Genomic DNA, 12,384 nt, shown 5'->3' with positions numbered 1-12,384 from the left:
GGTAGAGTGGCAAGAGGTGGTGGATCCAAGATGCTGAAGGTGGCCCCACTTTCATCTACCCTTATCTTTCCTAGGACAAGAGCAGCCTTGTGGGACTGCCCCCAAGCAAGCTGGGTGGCCCCATCCTGGGGCCAGGGGCTTTCCCCAGTGATGACCGACTCTCCCGGCCGCCTCCACCAGCCACCCCTTCCTCTATGGATGTTAACAGCCGGTGAGGCTCCTGGGCTTCCCTCGGGGAAAAATCAAGGGAGTATATTGTATCCAGTGTGCACTGCCCCTGATTTTCCTGTCTCTCTAATCCTCAGCATCACTTTCTTTTCTTCCCCATTCCTTCCCCCTCACTGCATTCTTTCTTTCCTTCTTTAGGGAAGCCCATGTTCTAGTTCTTTTTTCATTCTGATTTTATCTTACTACTGCGTATACTTCCAGGCAATTGGTGGGGGGCTCCCAAGCCTTCTATCAGCGAGCACCGTATCCTGGGTCCCTGCCCTTACAGCAGCAGCAGCAGCAGCAACTGTGGCAGCAGCAGCAACAGGCAACAGCAGCAGCTTCCATGCGACTTACCATGTCTGCGCGCTTTCCATCAACTCCTGGGCCTGAACTTGGCCGCCAAACCCTAGGTTCCCCTTTGGCTGGAATTTCCAACCGCCTGCCTGGCCCTGGTGAACCAGTGCCTGGCCCAGCTGGTCCTGCCCAGTTCATTGAGTTGCGGCACAATGTACAGAAAGGACTCGGACCAGGGGGGCCTCCATTTCCCGGTCAGGGACCTCCACAGAGACCCCGTTTTTACCCTGTAACTGAGGATTCCCACCGACTGGCCCCTGAAGGGCTTCGTGGCCTAGCAGTCTCAGGCCTTCCCCCACAGAAACCTTCAGCCCCACCAGCTCCTGAACTGAACAACAGCCTCCATCCAACGCCCCACACCAAGGGTCCCAACCTGCCCACTGGCTTGGAGCTAGTCAGCCGGCCCCCCTCCAGTACTGAGCTTGGCCGCCCCCCTCCTCTGACCCTGGAAGCTGGAAAACTACCTTGTGAGGACCCTGAGCTGGATGATGACTTTGACGCCCACAAGGCCTTGGAGGACGACGAGGAGCTGGCTCACCTGGGCCTGGGCGTGGATGTGGCCAAGGGAGATGACGAGCTGGGCACTCTGGAGAACCTGGAGACCAATGATCCCCACCTCGATGACCTGCTCAATGGGGATGAGTTTGACTTGCTGGCCTATACTGACCCTGAGCTGGACACGGGGGACAAGAAGGACATCTTCAATGAGCATCTGAGGCTGGTGGAGTCGGCCAATGAAAAGGCTGAACGAGAGGCTCTGTTGCGAGGGGTGGAGCCAGGACCCTTCGGCCCCGAGGAGCGCCCTCCCCCGGCCGCTGATGCCTCTGAGCCCCGTCTGGCGTCAGGGCTTCCCGAGGTGAAGCCCAAGGTGGAGGAGGGTGGGCGCCACCCTTCCCCTTGCCAGTTTACCATTACCACCCCCAAGGCAGAGCTGGCACCTGTCACCACTTCCCTAGGCCTGGGGGTGAAGCCAGGTCAGAGTGTGACGGGCAGCCGGGACACTCGAATGGGCACAGGACCTTTTTCTAGCAGTGGGCACACAGCTGAGAAGGTCCCCTTTGGGACCACAGGAGGACCACCAGCTCACCTGCTGACGCCCAGCCCACTAAGTGGCCCGGGAGGGTCCTCCCTACTGGAAAAGTTTGAGCTAGAGAGTGGGGCCCTGACTTTGCCTGGTGGACATGCATCTGGGGATGAGCTGGACAAGATGGAGAGCTCACTGGTAGCCAGTGAGTTACCCCTGCTCATTGAGGACCTGTTGGAACATGAGAAGAAAGAGCTGCAAAAGAAGCAGCAGCTTTCAGCGCAGCTGCAGCCTGTGCAGCAGCAGCAGCCCCAGCAGCATTCCCTGCTGTCCACCCCAGGCCCTGGCCAGGCTGTGTCTTTGCCCCATGAGGGCTCTTCTCCCAGTTTGGCTGGCCCTCAACAGCAGCTTGCCCTGGGACTTGGAGGCTCCCGACAGCCAGGCTTGGCCCAACCATTGATGCCCAACCAGCCACCAGCTCATGCCCTCCAGCAGCGCCTGGCCCCATCCATGGCCATGGTATCCAACCAAGGGCATATGCTAAGTGGGCAGCATGGGGGACAGGCAGGCTTGGTGCCCCAGCAGAACCCACAGCCGGTGCTGGCACAGAAGCCAATGGGTACCGTGCCACCGTCCATGTGCATGAAACCACAGCAGCTGGCAATGCAGCAGCAGTTGGCTAACAGCTTTTTCCCTGATACAGGTAATCTCAGCTGGGGGGAGAGACTGGCTTAGTAACTCAGGAGTGATCACGGTTACCACTAACTGAATTCTCTCTGAGGTTGCAGACCCAAGATACTCCCTAGTTTAAGGAGACTGGACACAGAGTGGTGTGTAGACAGAAACACTGTACCTTTTAAGGGAGAATAGTGCCTGGCATCTAGCAGGTGTTCAGATGTTTGAGTGAATGAATGGAATGGACACCTGAAGTCTGATTAGCAGAGTCCTTGTAGCTGTGGTGAGACCCAGAGCTTAGGACTTGGAGCAGAGTGGTGCAAGAAGTAGTTGGCCTGGTAAAAGACTTAATGAGACTTAGTGGCAGGAAGGTCAGGTGTATTTGGAGACCATGAGTGGACTGCTTAGGCTGGGGTAGGCTTTGTGGAAGGAAGCGAGTGGGCACTGCCCTAACTTTGGAGAGGTAAGGTGGGGGCCCAGATTGAAGAAGACCTCAAATTATAATAGTATCTATTGAATAATGACTGCTAAACACTGCTGAGGACTTTGCATTTATTGTGTAATATCATCACAACAAAAACATTAAATAGGTACCATTATTTTTTTTTTTAACTTTTAATTTTGTATTGGGAGAGCATCAGGTGAACAGCTAAGGGACTCAGGCGTACATATACATGCATCCATTCTCACCCAAAGTCCCCTCCCATCTTGGCCACCACATAACATTGAGCAGAGTTCTGTGTGTTGTACAGTAGGTCCTTGTTGGTTATCCATTTTAAATACAGCAGTGTGTACATGTAATAGGTACTATTATTATCTTAGATTATAGAAAAGAAAACTGAGGCAGAAAGATTAACTTGCTCAATATCATACAACTAACAGCTGGAATTTGAAGCCTGGCCCTCATATCCTTTTAACTGTTTTACCACCTCAGAATAACCAGGAGAAGGTGTTTGGTTAATCTTCTTAAAAGTAGGGAGTCAGTTAAGCTTTCTGAGTAGTGGAGAAATATGCAGTGTATAAGATTTTAGGATGATTTGGTATCTGCTTGTTTCTCTTTTTCTGCCCAGTGTCCTGAACAGGTAGAATAGTGGTTTGTAGGTGGTGTGTGTTGTGGCCAAAGCAACTCTGGCATTGGGCTTTGGCACCCTGCCCATATCTTGGGTTCTTGGGCTGCACTTAGTTGTCCTAAGAACATGACTTTTGAAGAATGTTTTCTAGGTCATAAAGTAAACTCATATTCTGGTCATATATGATCTTCTCAGTAGCTCCATGAGATAAGCAGAATAAGGAATCATGATCTATGTCAAATAGAAGAGTAAACTGAGGCTCATAGGGGTGAAGTGACTTTAATGCATTGGTTCAGTAAATATTTACTGAGTACCTTTTCCTAACACCATGCAAGTAAAAACAGCTATGTGTCCTGTGAATAACAGAATTGAGTCACCTATGCTACCTGGCTTCTAGTCCAGTGGTCTTTCCACCATGCCATGCCATTGTTCTGCTTGGCTTGGTGGAAGTCAAAGAGTTGCAACATTGACCTCAGTGCCAGGCTCACTTGGCTCTTCTGTCTCTAGACCTGGACAAATTTGCTGCAGAAGATATCATTGATCCAATTGCAAAGGCCAAGATGGTGGCTTTGAAAGGCATCAAGAAGGTGATGGCTCAGGGCAGCATTGGAGTGGCACCTGGTATGAACAGGTAAGAGGTATGAGGTGGGAGCATTGGCTTTTTCCTTTTCCAGTCCTTCCCCTATTCTTCATGATCCTCCTTCCTACTTGTCCCACCTCTCTGCCCTTCAACTTTCCGCATCACTAACTCATCCTCTTTGCTTTGGTGGACTCCAGGCAGCAAGTGTCCCTGCTAGCTCAGAGGCTCTCAGGGGGGCCCGGCAGTGATCTGCAGAACCATGTGGCAGCTGGGAGTGGCCAGGTAAATGGTCTGGTGGGAGCAGGAACTTGGGTCCAATGCCTTCGGGCCATACTTCTTAGGGCCTGTTACAGAACAATGACCCTTCAGCAGTCTTTCTCATCCCAGGAGCGGGGTGCCGGTGACTCCTCCCAGCCTCGTCCCAATCCACCCACTTTTGCCCAGGGAGTAATCAGTGAGTATGGTGATAGGGAGGAATGTACAAGGAAGTGGCTTGGGGAAAGAGGGGTTTGGATCCCCTGACACCAGTCCACTTCCTTTCCCAGATGAGGCTGACCAGCGGCAGTATGAGGAGTGGCTGTTCCATACCCAGCAGCTCCTACAAATGCAACTGAAGGTGCTAGAGGAGCAGATAGGGGTGCACCGCAAGTCCCGGAAAGCCCTGTGTGCCAAGCAGCGCACTGCCAAGAAGGCTGGCCGGGAGTTCCCCGAGGCTGATGCTGAGAAGCTGAAGCTGGTTACAGAACAACAGAGCAAGATCCAGAAACAGCTGGATCAGGTAGGGAAGGCAGACTTCAGCCTAGCAACCAGGAACCTGGGAAGAGGGGTGGCACTGGTGGGTAGCCTCCCTGCTGACCTCCCTGACCCTCCCGTGTTAGGTCCGGAAGCAGCAGAAGGAGCACACTAACCTAATGGCAGAATATCGGAATAAGCAGCAGCAGCAGCAACAACAGCAGCAGCAGCAACAGCAGCAGCACTCAGCCGTACTTGCCCTTAGCCCTTCCCAGAGTCCCCGGCTACTCACCAAGCTTCCTGGTCAGCTGCTCCCAGGCCATGGGCTGCAGCCACCTCAAGGACCCCCCGGGGGCCAAGCTGCAGGCCTTCGCCTGACCCCTGGGGGCATGGCCCTACCTGGACAGCCTGGTGGCCCCTTTCTCAACACCACCCTGGCCCAACAGCAGCAACAGCAACATTCTGGAGGAGCTGGGGCCTTGGCTGGCCCCTCAGGGGGCTTTTTCCCTGGCAACCTTGCTCTTCGAGGCCTGGGACCTGACTCGAGGCTTTTACAGGAAAGGCAGCTGCAGCTCCAACAGCAGCGCATGCAGCTGGCCCAGAAACTGCAACAGCAGCAGCAGCAGCATCTCCTAGGACAGGTGGCAATCCAGCAGCAACAGCAGCAGGGCCCGGGAGTACAGGCAAACCAGGCTCTGGGTCCCAAGCCCCAGGGCCTTCTGCCTCCCAGCAGCCACCAGGGCCTCTTGGTCCAGCAGCTGTCCCCGCAACCACCCCCGGGACCCCAGGGCATGCTGGGCCCTGCCCAGGTCGCAGTGTTGCAGCAGCAGCAACCACACCCTGGAGCTTTGGGCCCCCAGGGCCCTCACAGACAGGTGCTCCTGACCCAGCCACGGGTGCTAAGTTCCCCCCAGATGGCACAGCAGGGTCAGGGCCTTATGGGACACCGGCTGGTCACATCCCAGCAGCAGCAGCAGCAACAGCACCAACAGCAAGGATCCATGGCTGGGCTTTCCCATCTTCAACAGGGTCTGATGCCACACAGTGGGCAGCCCAAAGTGGGCGCTCAGCCCATGGCTGCCTTGCAGCAGCAACAGTTGCAACAGCAGCAGCAGCAGCAACTTCAACAACACCAACAGCTTCAACAACAGCAGCAACAACTTCAACAACAGCAGCAGCAACAGCAGCTACAACAGCAGCAGCAGCAGTTACAGCAGCAACAGCAGCTACAACAGCAGCAGCAGCAACAGCAGCTACAACAGCAGCAGCAGCAGCAACAGCAGCTTCAACAGCAACAGCAGCAACAGCAGCTTCAACAACAGCAGCAGCAACAGCAGCTTCAACAACAGCAGCAGCAGCAGCTTCAACAACAGCAGCAGCAGCAGCAGCTTCAACAACAGCAGCAGCAGCAGCTTCAAGCAGCAGCAGCAGCTTCAACAGCAGCAGCAGCAGCAGCAGCTTCAACAGCAGCAGCAGATGGGCCTCTTGAGCCAGAGTCGAGCTTTACTGTCTCCTCAACAGCAACAGCAGCAGCAACAGATGACACTTGGCCCTGGCATGCCAGCCAAGCCTCTGCAACACTTTTCTAGCCCCGGAGCCCTGGGCCCAACCCTTATCCTAACGGGCAAGGAACAAAGCATTGTAGAGACAGCTCTTCCTTCAGAGGCCAGTGAGGGGTCCTCCACACATCAGGGAGGGCCCTTACCAATGGGGACTGTACCAGAGTCCGTGGCCCCTGAACCAGGAGAGGTGAAGCCCTCACTGTCTGGGGACTCACAACTCCTTCTTGTCCAGCCCCAGGCCCAGCCTCAGCCCAACTCTCTGCAGCTGCAGCCACCTCTGAGGCTCCCAGGACAACAGCAGCCGCCGGTTAACTTGCTCCACACAGCAGGTGCAGGAAGCCATGGGCAACCAGGCAGTGGATCATCTGAGGCCTCGTCTGTGCCCCACCTACTGGCCCAATCCTCTGTTTCCTTAGGGGAACAGCCTGGATCCGTGACCCAGAACCTTCTGAGCTCCCAACAGCCCCTTGGACTAGAGCGGCCCATGCAAAATAACATAGGGCCACAGCCTGCCAAGCTGGGATCTGTCCCGCAGTCTGGGCAGAGCCTGCCAGGGGCTGGGGTCATGCCTACAGTGGGTCAGCTTCGGGCACAGCTCCAAGGAGTCCTGGCCAAAAACCCACAGCTGCGGCATTTGAGTCCTCAGCAGCAGCAGCAGCTCCATGCACTTCTCATGCAGCGGCAGCTACAGCAGAGTCAGGCAGCACGCCAGGCCCCACCATACCAGGAGCCTGGGACCCAGCCCTCTCCCCTCCAAGGCCTCCTGGGCCGCCAGCCCCAACTTGGGGGCTTCCCTGGATCCCAGACAGGCCCTCTTCAGGAGCTAGGGGCCGGGCTTCGACCTCAGGGCCCACCCCGACTCCCCGCCCCACAAGGAGCCTTATCCACAGGACCAGTTCTTGGCCCTGTCCATCCCACACCTCCACCATCCAGCCCCCAAGAGCCAAAGAGACCTTCCTCCCAATTACCTTCCCCTAGCTCCCAGCTCCCCTCAGAGGCCCAGCTCCCTACCACCCAGCCAGGAACCCCCAAGCCCCAGGGGCCACCCTTGGAGCTTCCTCCTGGGAGGGTCTCACCTGCTGCTGCCCAGCTTGCGGATACCTTCTTTGGCAAGGGACTGGGACCTTGGGACCCCCCAGACCACCTAGCGGAAGCCCAGAAGCTGGAGCAAAGCAGCCTGGTACCTGGGCATCTGGACCAGGTGAATGGGCAGGTGGTACCTGAGCCACCGCATCTCAACATCAAGCAGGAGCCTCGGGAAGAGCCATGTGCCCTGGGGTCCCAGGCGGTGAAGAGGGAGGCCAACGGGGAGCCTGTGGGGGCACCAGGTACCAGCAACCACCTCCTGCTGGCAGGGCCCCGCTCAGAAGCCGGGCATCTGCTCTTGCAGAAGCTTCTACGAGCAAAGAATGTGCAACTCAGCACTGGGCGGGGGCCTGAGGGGCTGCGAGCTGAGATCAACGGGCACATTGACAGCAAGCTTGCTGGGCTGGAGCAGAAACCACAGGGTACCCCCAGCACCAAGGAGGTGAGTACTCCAGTTAGAGTGGAGCAGACCTTGTGGGGCCTGGAGCCCAGGGGTAGAGCGAGCAGGTCTGGGCTAAACAAGAGGTGAGGGCGCTGAGGGGCACGGTGGCCTTCACTGTGGGTTTGTCCGACTTAGGATACAGCAGCAAGGAAGCCTTTGACACCGAAGCCCAAGCGGGTACAGAAGGCAAGCGACAGGTTGGTGAGCTCCCGAAAGAAGCTGCGGAAGGAGGACGGGGTCAGGGCCAGCGAGGCCTTGCTGAAACAGCTGAAACAGGTGACCCCCAGGAGCCAGTCCCCTGGTCCCATCCCAGGATAAGGGGGCAGCCTGGCCCCCAGCTGTGCGGTAGCAGAGAGGTACATGCTGCAGGATTCCAACCTTGTCATCTTTCCCCTTCTAGGAGCTGTCCCTGTTGCCCCTCACGGAGCCTACCATCACCGCCAATTTTAGCCTCTTTGCTCCCTTTGGCAGCGGCTGCCCGATCAGTGGGCAGTGCCAGCTGAGGGGGGCCTTTGGAAGTGGGGTGCTGCCCACGGGCCCTGACTACTATTCCCAGCTGCTTACCAAGGTCAGAAAAATGGCAGTACCTTTTGGGGATGATGAGGTTCTTGGGGAGGTGGAGTTGGGGGTGGCAGACTTGAGCAAAGGGCTGATGGAGTGTGGGGCCAGGAGATTATGTCAGTCTCCCTATGCCATCTTGCACACAACACCCCACCCCGCCCCCAGAATAACCTGAGTAACCCGCCGACACCACCCTCGTCGCTGCCCCCCACCCCACCCCCATCGGTGCAGCAGAAGATGGTTAATGGCGTCACTCCATCTGAAGAGCTGGGGGAGCACCCCAAGGATGCCGCCTGTGCCCGGGATACTGAAGGGGTGCTGAGGGGTAAGTCAGGGGCAGAGTGGGCTGCCTCTCGGCCCCGTCTTGGTGGCTAGGGTCCTGTGGTAGGGTTTGGGGTAGGAGTGGGTTGTGTGTTGCTGTGTGTGCATACACAACAGATGGTACTTCAGATAGGAAGGGCCTCTTCGGGACTGATTTGTTGGAGCCAAGGAGGGGCTTCTGGAGTCCAGAGCAAAGGCAGCAGGGCAGGGAGAATATTAATGAAGCTTTTGTTTTTGAGGAATGACCCAAGTTTCCTTACCCACAGGGTATGAACTCCAGTCAGATCTGGATTTGAACTCTGGCTCCTGCATTCATTTAGCTGGGCTACTGTAGCCGAGTAACTTGATTGACTTGTGTGAGCCTCAATTTTCTCACTCTAAAATAAAAACAATACTCACTTAATGGAGTTGTTGAAAGACTATAACCAATGAGCGTACACTGCAGAGTACATTCTTTAGAAAGGCTCAATAAATTTATAGCTCATGTACCCCAAACTGGCAGATGGGTGGATGAGTAGATAGTGGTCATAGAACTGAGCTAGATCTTATACCCGTTAGGCCTGAATCGTGGGAGAAAGCACCAGCAGCTCTGGCCTGACCTCAGCCTGACTTTTCTTCTCCCTACCCTGCAGATGCTTCAGAAGTGAAAAGTCTAGACCTGCTGGCCGCTTTGCCTACCCCCCCTCACAATCAGACTGAGGATGTCAGGTGTGGAAGGGGCAGAGATGGGGATGAGGAATTGGGGTGGGGTACCAGTTGCTCATTTTTCCTTGTTTTTTTCTTTTGACCAATGGCAGATTTCAAATAGGGCTGTAACATCCACAAATCTCTAGATTTGGGAGGGGGCACCTGCTGGGCTATAGCAGTGAGTGTCTACTTTTGGCCCACAGGATGGAGAGTGATGAGGACAGCGATTCTCCTGACAGCATCGTGCCAGCTTCATCCCCTGAGAGCATCCTGGGGGAGGAGGCTCCCCGTTTCCCTCAGCTGGGCTCAGGCCGGTGGGAGCAGGATGACCGGGCTCTCTCCCCCGTCATCCCCATCATTCCTCGGGCCAGCATTCCAGGTAGAGGTGACTCTGGGCCTGGACCCGGCTTGGCCTGGCCAGGCTGCATTGTCAGAGGTCAGGGAGTGAGGCAGCTGGAGCTTACACAGGTCCTTCTTTGTCATTCAGTCTTCCCAGAGAGCAAACCTTATGGAGTCTTGGATCTGGAGACCACCAGGAAGCTGCCTGCCCCAACTTGGGAAAAGGGCAAAGGAAGCGAGGTGTCAGTCATGCTAACGGTTTCTGCTGCTGCCGCCAAGGTATGTCCTGGGGATGCCTCTGGGCCAGGAGGGGATGCCAGTCAGAGGGCAGTCCAGCTTCTCTGGATAAATCCAGTCATTTAAACCTGTGTATTGAGGACCTCCTGTGAATGAAATCCCACACTGAGCTGGAGTGTGGGATTAGAAAAAATGTAGCACAAGGGGCTGCCCTGCCCTCAAGGAGCTCATAGTTCAGGGGTAAAGTGTTACTAAACATGTCCCCCCAGTCACATTGCATGGAATTCTGTTTTTTTTTTTTTTTGAAAATGTTATCAGGGTCTTGTGATCAAAGGAAATTGGAAATCTCAGTTAAAATAGCAAAACAGGTTTCTTTGTTACAAGACTCTGCAGATCCTTTACTTTGCTCATGTGTACTGGGACTTTCCAAGGGGTGGACGCCGTGTGTCATTTCCTAAGCCCAGTTACCGCAGGTCTCTTTCTGTGAGCTCCCATTAATGCCCACAGCGATTTGAGAAAGGCTGCCTTTAAAAGAGGTGCATGAGAAGAAGCCAGATGGCACAGGGGCAGGACTGACAAGCCGCTTAGGGACCTGCGTTCTGGGTGTTGTGGTCCCCACCAAGCTGGTGATAGTTCTCACTCTGCCACTCTGCCGACATGGCTGTCATATCCCCTTTCCTGCCCTGGCAGAACCTGAATGGCATGATGGTGGCAGTGGCAGAGCTGCTGAGCATGAAGATCCCCAATTCCTATGAGGTGCTGTTCCCAGAGAGCCCTGCCCGGGCTGGCATCGAGCCTAAGAAGGGGGAGGCTGAGGGCCCTGGTGAGTATGGCAGAAAAACTCCTTGGGGCCCACGGGGAGTGATTGTGGTGGGAATCTCTGACCCCTTCCTTCCTGCAGGTGGGAAAGAAAAGAGTCTGGGAGGCAAGAGCCCAGAGGCTGGCCCTGATTGGCTGAAGCAGTTTGATGCTGTGTTGCCTGGCTATACACTCAAGAGTCAGTTAGACATCTTGAGTCTCCTCAAACAGGTGGGTCTGTTGTTAGAAGACAGGGTGGATATCTGGCTAGGACAGAGAAGGCAGAGGGCTTTGGGGCGAGTGGAATTTGGGTGGGAGGAAAGAGGTGACTAGTTAATTGAGGAGCCAGCACTAACGGTACAGGGCTCTCCTATCTTCCCATAGGAGAGCCCTGCCCCAGAGCCCCCCGCCCAGCACAGCTACACCTACAACGTCTCCAACCTGGATGTGCGACAGCTCTCGGCCCCACCTCCTGAAGAACCCTCCCCACCTCCTTCCCCTCTGGCACCCTCTCCTGCCAGCCCCCCTGCTGAACCCTTGGTTGAACTTCCAGCTGAACCCTCAGCTGAGCCACCCATCCCCTCGCCTCTGCCACTGGCCTCATCCCCTGAATCTACCCGGCCCAAGCCCCGAGCCCGGCCTCCTGAAGAAGGTGAAGATTCCCGGCCCCCTCGCCTCAAGAAGTGGAAGGGGGTGCGCTGGAAGCGGCTCCGGCTGCTGCTGACTATCCAGAAGGGTGGTGTGCGGCAGGAGGATGAGCGGGAAGTGGCTGAGTTCATGGAACAGCTCGGCACAGCCTTGCGACCTGACAAGGTGCCTCGAGACATGCGGCGCTGCTGCTTCTGTCATGAGGAGGGGGATGGGGCCACGGATGGGCCTGCCCGCCTGCTGAACCTGGACTTGGACTTGTGGGTGCATCTCAACTGTGCCCTGTGGTCCACAGAGGTATATGAGACCCAGGGCGGGGCGCTGATGAACGTGGAGGTTGCCCTGCACCGAGGCCTGCTCACCAAGTGCTCCCTGTGCCAGCGCACTGGTGCCACCAGCAGCTGCAATCGAATGCGTTGCCCCAACGTCTACCATTTTGCCTGCGCCATCCGCGCCAAGTGCATGTTCTTCAAGGACAAGACCATGCTATGTCCAATGCATAAGATCAAGGGGCCCTGTGAGCAGGAGCTGAGCTCTTTTGCTGTCTTCCGGAGGGTCTACATTGAGCGGGATGAGGTGAAGCAGATTGCCAGCATCATCCAGCGGGGAGAGCGGCTGCACATGTTCCGGGTGGGGGGCCTTGTGTTCCACGCCATCGGACAGCTGCTGCCCCACCAGATGGCCGACTTCCACAGTGCCACTGCCCTCTATCCAGTGGGCTACGAGGCCACGCGCATCTACTGGAGCCTCCGCACTAACAACCGCCGCTGCTGCTACCGCTGCTCCATCGGCGAGAACAATGGGCGGCCGGAGTTCGTGATCAAAGTCATGGAGCAGGGCCTGGAGGACATGGTCTTCACGGACGCCTCTCCGCAGGGTGAGCACGGGACCCTTGCAGCCATAGTATAGCATTGGGCGAGTTTCTCCCAGAGTCACCTTTCTGATGTTGAGACGAGACCTTCAGGCTCCTTATTGAGTGATCTTGTTCCCCCACTTCCAGCCGGTAGAGGTCTCTTGAAGTTCTCCAGAGAAAGTGTTTTGGCCTTTCTCAGCCACTT

The 12,384-nt window shown here is 56.0% G+C and overlaps 1 protein-coding gene across 1 annotated transcript in view; it reads left to right on the top strand.

Moving 5' to 3' along the window:
• The window catches only part of KMT2D (lysine methyltransferase 2D), a 40,026-nt gene that overhangs the window by 21,319 nt on the left and 6,323 nt on the right, over positions 1–12,384 (top strand). The window contains 17 exon segments of the mRNA XM_070370708.1: positions 75–211; positions 430–2,291; positions 3,841–3,964; positions 4,111–4,195; positions 4,286–4,367; positions 4,459–4,691; positions 4,792–6,126; positions 6,128–7,735; positions 7,871–8,011; positions 8,136–8,303; positions 8,462–8,621; positions 9,250–9,325; positions 9,508–9,683; positions 9,792–9,922; positions 10,571–10,703; positions 10,782–10,909; positions 11,063–12,203. Of these exon segments, the coding sequence (XP_070226809.1) occupies positions 75–211; positions 430–2,291; positions 3,841–3,964; positions 4,111–4,195; positions 4,286–4,367; positions 4,459–4,691; positions 4,792–6,126; positions 6,128–7,735; positions 7,871–8,011; positions 8,136–8,303; positions 8,462–8,621; positions 9,250–9,325; positions 9,508–9,683; positions 9,792–9,922; positions 10,571–10,703; positions 10,782–10,909; positions 11,063–12,203 (7,720 nt within the window).

Source organism: Bos mutus, chromosome 5, assembly GCF_027580195.1.
Source record: "Bos mutus isolate GX-2022 chromosome 5, NWIPB_WYAK_1.1, whole genome shotgun sequence".
Lineage (NCBI taxonomy): Eukaryota > Metazoa > Chordata > Mammalia > Artiodactyla > Bovidae > Bos > Bos mutus.
Note: the sequence above shows the minus strand (reverse complement) of the source record. Positions and strands in the feature narration are given on the sequence as shown.